The following is a 5,404-nucleotide window of genomic DNA, read 5'->3' on the forward strand; positions in this document are numbered from 1 at the left end:
GGTGTATTTCACGAACTTGACTGTGCCAATAATCTGCCATTTATCTATATCTACTCTGTCATTTTCCCACATTTTACTTCGTGAATGGCGGTGCATTGGTGGTGCACTGGACGAGAAGATGGTGAGGAATGGTCCTGTCAAGGCAGGCATGTTTGCTAAATGGCAGTAAAGTGGCAAATAGGAGGTCTATGCATAGCGAGGGATTCAGCGGAACGCAGCATTGATTAGTCAATTTATTTTGTGAAGGGATTGTAGATTGCGCTGACGTCACTCCTTCTGCGGCACGCTCAGATAGATAGGGAATGGCCGCCGCCCCATCGGAGACGTCGCTCTTGGTCCAGCGTTGATCTACAAGCGCCCGCTGGAGGTGCAGCAACTCCTAACACACTTTCTTTTGCATCCGCACAGTTCTGGCCCATTGCCCACGCCATCAACTCTGCCTTTGTGCCGACGGCCCAAAGGCTTTTGTACATCAACACCCTTCAAGTTGGTTACAACTTCATCCTCAGCATCCTTGGAACAAGTGATGGCCCTCCCGTGCCCTCGTCCGCCACTCTGCGTGCTCTGCGTAATCGCCACGTCGTTGTTTATTTCGGCCCCGTGCGCCACCATTTCTGATGCCACTGACGCGTCAAACGTATCAGTGAGATGATCAACGACGGAAACTCACGTCGAATCGCATCGGTGATCGCCAGTACACGCTTCAGTTCCTCATTTGCGCCGACTGTCTCCGCACCTGGCCGCGTGCTTTGGCCGCCGATCTATGGGCATCAGGAGTAGTGCTTTTCTTAAGCTTCGGAGGTAAACATAGTGTGTTCCAAGAGTTGTCGAGAAAGTTTGAGAGAAGCTTACGTCCAATACGTCGAAGTCGAATTCTTTCGCCCGCCGCAGCGAAGAGCTCACCCTGTTGTTTTCTCCCCCGTCGGTGAAACTGTCCGGAGTGGCATTAATGATCCCCATTAATAACGTGTGTGATCCCCATTTTAGGAGTCTGCCTGTGTTCGTGGGCGTGACTTTGACCAGATTGCAGTCTGTTTCACCCCCAAGCAAATATGAGAGCAGGTCAACTGCACTTCGTTTGCTGCCGTCAGTTCGTGGGATCTGACAATCTTCAGAATTGTCGGAGAGCGGGCGAAGAACAAAATCTCTCTCCACTCGCCGAGGATGAGGAATCACTAATTTGTCATCTGACGTTTGAACGAGGCGTTCTCCGTACGCAATAATGTCGAGATCAATAGAGCGCGGCCCATACCTGACGCTCTTCTGATCTCTCCCAAATTTCTTTTCAACGCGCTTCACGGCTTGAAGGACGTCAAGTAGCTCCAGCGTTGTCTCGATTTCGCATGCAGCGTTGAGGAGTGCAGGTTGCTCTTCAACATACATTCTTTAAAACGAGAAGGGATCGACACGGATGAAGGACGCAATGATAAGCTCTCTCAGTTGTCAGAGTGTCCGGAGTGTCTGCAAACGATCATGGCCAGCATAGGATGTCTTGTGAACTTACGGAGGGCTTTCATACAGAAACGAAGTACGGCAGACATTCGCAAACTGCCTCACCTCGTCTAATGCTTTGCGAATTGCACTCACCCTATTGCCCACATTGGAGCCGAGAGCAATACTGACCTTCTCACTACTTGCTGTGGAGTGAGCCCCCCGTCGGAAGGCATGGCGCGTCATGCGAGGCATTGCAATTCGTTTCTCAAGTAAAAGGTCGAGCTCTGAAACGCCAATGCAAAAATTGGAGCTCAAAAATGAGAGACCAAAAACTCCCCTCCGATGACACGCATTGCCAATAATTGCTGGTTTCACCATTCAAATCGCTAACCTTCAGCTTGCATCCATGGTGCATTAACAATGAAAAACGGAAACAGAGCTCCAAAAGCCTTCCGAGGGGCTGCCCAGGAGTCTGCCCTTTGCAACAGCTTCCTTCCTCGAAGGTACATGGGACGCAATGGACGAGGAAGTTGCAGCCGCGGCCGGGCATATCAAGGACGCTGCGCGCTTGCATGCATTCAAATGCGATGAACACGAATGCAGTGTCTTGAAACCGACTCGAGAACGCTGGCCCTTGTCGTGGTAAAGAGCATCGCAATTTCCTTCATCAGCAACATGGAATGGCTATTTCGCGATTTCCGATAAGCAATGAATCGGCTTCCGCCCCAGTAGTTCGAGCTACGCGTTCCGTGCTGCCTGCACGTTTTCTCGCACACGGGTACCGGTCCGAGGGAACAAGATACCTGAATGAAACACACACTCCTTCCAGGACAAACAATCAGCGCGTGATCCCGAATGGAGCTGCAGCTCCTGTATCTGTCTCGCGGCCGGAGTACGGCTCTCCGGATGTGCTTCGCAGTAATCCAGGAGACAATAGCACCGCTTCATCCGAAGTGGCTCGCCAAAAACGAGCAGGCAACGAAGAAACGTATTGTAACACTTACGCAGCGTCGTTGTGAGAGGCTTCGGACGGTCTCCATCCTGCAAGGCCCTCATCACATTGAAATCGATCGAAGAAGCACGAGTGAATTGTCAGTTGTCGACATAGCACGACACTGAAGCGAGGGATGGAAAGTACGTGCCGACGATAGTCGCAGATTTTACTTTCCAAAACGGCCATGTCAGTAGAAGTATGGGGAGAGCAGTGGACAGAACGAAGGCATTGGTCAATATCTCAATTATACAGAAAATGGCGGCGAAGAGTGTTGCAGTAGAACAGTACATAAAATTCATATGTTCGCATACTTACGAGCAGAAAAGTCGTGAACATTACTGAACGGCGTTTGGCTGTACATAAATTCTGAACCGGGGTCAGTAGTCTTACAGGCGGGTGTGTATGGCAGCGAGTCGGGGTGAGTGCTCGGAAGTTCGGACGGAACGGGCTATACTTGGTCATACCGAAAGAGCGCAACAAGCGGCCGAAAACAACGACCGGACATGCCAACGACGAAAGGGAGGACGGGGTTAGTTTCTGTTCGATTGGCAGGAAGGCGAGGCTGTAGATTAGTGAAGCTGAATGAAGCGCACTGCCGCCTGCAGAAGAGACGAACACAAGATTCGGTGAGGCTGTGAGGGCGACCAGGTAGTGAAGCCGCGCTGCGGGCCGATTGAATCAGGCTAGAATGCACACCGCAAGAGCAATTACGCTTGATGAAGCGCGATTGCTTCAAACGGATTGCGGTGAAGCCCCGGGCTCCCGATGGATATGCGTAGTGCCCACGAAGACGTTGAAGTTGATAGCAGTCCGTACCTTCTTGACCGGCAGGGCACAACGTTGCTGACATTAACGCAGTCTGCGACATGAGGTTAGGATGAACAGGGATGCGTTTCGCTTCGACACACACGCGTAAAGTTTACGTAGGAATTTGCGGAATGAACAGAAACTCGTAGACCCAATCCCATATGGCTATCCAATAGTTTTCAGTTTCAGAAGAATGCATCTAATGAGCATGTGACACCTGTCATCTGGACAAGCAATATATGTCGGCGATGCAAAGAGCATTTTCTGCATCGGACGTACTGTAGTACTGTACAAGCGTTTGAGCGCGGCTGATGCGGGCAATTCCTCCTCCCGTCCCGTCGGCATTCTTCTTTCGTCGCTGTACGAGTAGAGCTTGGTGCCGAAGAAGGCAGTGTCTCTAGGTTGCAGCACGGACTTGCCGAAAAAGTGATCGGCGTGCGCTCCCAGGAACGTGCGTCTTTGGTCTCTTCAAGAAGCAGATTTTCGTCGGCTTCGGAGAGAAAACTCGGGACGTAGGTGACCGAGCCCGCGTTTTCAGGAAGAGAGAGCTTTCCATCCGCGCCGCCGGCGCGGCGGCCGCCGTGCTTTATGACAAGGCTGACGTAGTGCTGTGTCCGCACGATGATCCTCTCTTTCCGCCCCCCCCGCGCAACATGCTCCGCCATACCGGCCCAGCACCGCGCCCGTGCGCGCCCGCACGCCGCGTGCCGAGTTTCTCCCACGCGCAGCCACCACCCCCCACCCCCCCCCCCAAGTGCTCGCGTGGAACGCTTTTCCACCCCGTTCCAGATCGCAGGCCGCTTGGAGGTGCCTTTACTTCGTGAGTTGTCACAGCAAACTCTTGGTACCCCTGCTGATTACCTTCGCCGCCAATGGCTCGTCCTCGACTGGGATCCCGTCGCCGAAGATCTCGCCCCCAGGATGATTTCGGATCGCGTCGATTGGATGCTCGACGTGGTTAGGTTTCGCGTCCCCTTCGCCGGTGCGCTTGTCGCAGGGTGCTATGCAGGGTTTAGGTGGACTTGAGTTGAGGATCATTGGCCGTAAATGCCGTCGTGGTTCGGCTGGCATATGTTCTGGGCTTTTGAAATGACAACTTTTCACCGCATCATGGGTTATGCGATCCATGCGAAGCACGTGAATCACCGAAAAGCTTCTAAGATTTGGCACCGTTGTAAACCCACAAATCCCCAAGCCCGCGTCCGTTCTGTTTTCTCTTGGACAATATTTAAGCTCATTATTTTCAGTGCGTGCATGCGGAAAGTGTTGCGATGTACCGCAGATATTGGTGCCCTTGCGAACTGAAAATGGAGTTTTCAGACGACACAAAATGAGAAAATGGACGCCGGAGATACTCAAGATCAGTTCCATTGTCGTGACGTATTCTATTCCACTCAATGGCAAGTGCATATGCAAGTACTTCTGGCGAATGCGATGAATTGCAAGCTCGAACCTTTGCCCTTCTCTCCCTCTAAAGCGATAATCGACAAGTGGGAGTGTGCTTCTACTCACGAGGGTATGGAAACATCGCCGTTGACTCTAATGCTGACATTCACGAGCTTCCTACCAATACTCCACTTAACCCTGCTTCAGAGCTTGCAAAGTGGGCGAGAGTGTAACGCAATCTCGACAAGTTCTTTGCTCCATGAGAGCACGATCGCATGAAAGTTGCGGCATTTCTGACCGAGCCAGTCCCCATTTTAATCTTGCTGAAACTACCGTACCATTTTTAATATCTAGCTCCGGCTTTAAAGCCGAGCTGAGGCGGTTCCTTCACTTTCATGGCTCAAGCATTTTTAGGTCCAAATTTATCACCGCGTTCATTGAAGAAACAGTCTTCCGTCAAGTGTCACCTCCTCCGACAATACCTGATTTTACTAGCTGTAGATGCAGCCTATTGTCAGAGTTTCTGAGTTCCAAAAGCACTTGTCGTCGCTATGGCCTCTCTTCTCAGAGCATTTTGCACTGTCCGTCCCTGTCGAACACCCACGGCCGAGCGCAAATGAAAGGCTTTTCCACCCCATTCACTTCTCGCCGACTTTTCAGTCCCATGTCGCTATCGCATGCGTGTGCAAATGAGTGCCACCTAAGCAAATCTGAAGGAGTTTGCAACCCGTTCTTATGATTCGTCCTGAGGCTAATCTCAGCCGCCTCATAAAATTGGACGGT

General features: G+C 51.7%; 1 protein-coding gene across 1 annotated transcript; it reads right to left on the bottom strand.

Annotated features, from left to right (window-relative positions):
• Positions 1–348: 348 nt before the first annotated feature.
• Positions 349–612, bottom strand: CHC_T00003007001 (hypothetical protein). The gene has a single exon (XM_005714047.1). It carries the CDS (start codon positions 610–612, stop codon positions 349–351), a length of 264 nt encoding a protein of 87 aa, XP_005714104.1.
• Positions 613–5,404: the final 4,792 nt, after the last annotated feature.

The sequence above is a fragment of the Chondrus crispus genome, genomic scaffold (genome assembly GCF_000350225.1).
Source record: "Chondrus crispus Stackhouse genomic scaffold, scaffold_169, whole genome shotgun sequence".
NCBI classification, from domain to species: Eukaryota; Rhodophyta; class Florideophyceae; order Gigartinales; family Gigartinaceae; genus Chondrus; species Chondrus crispus.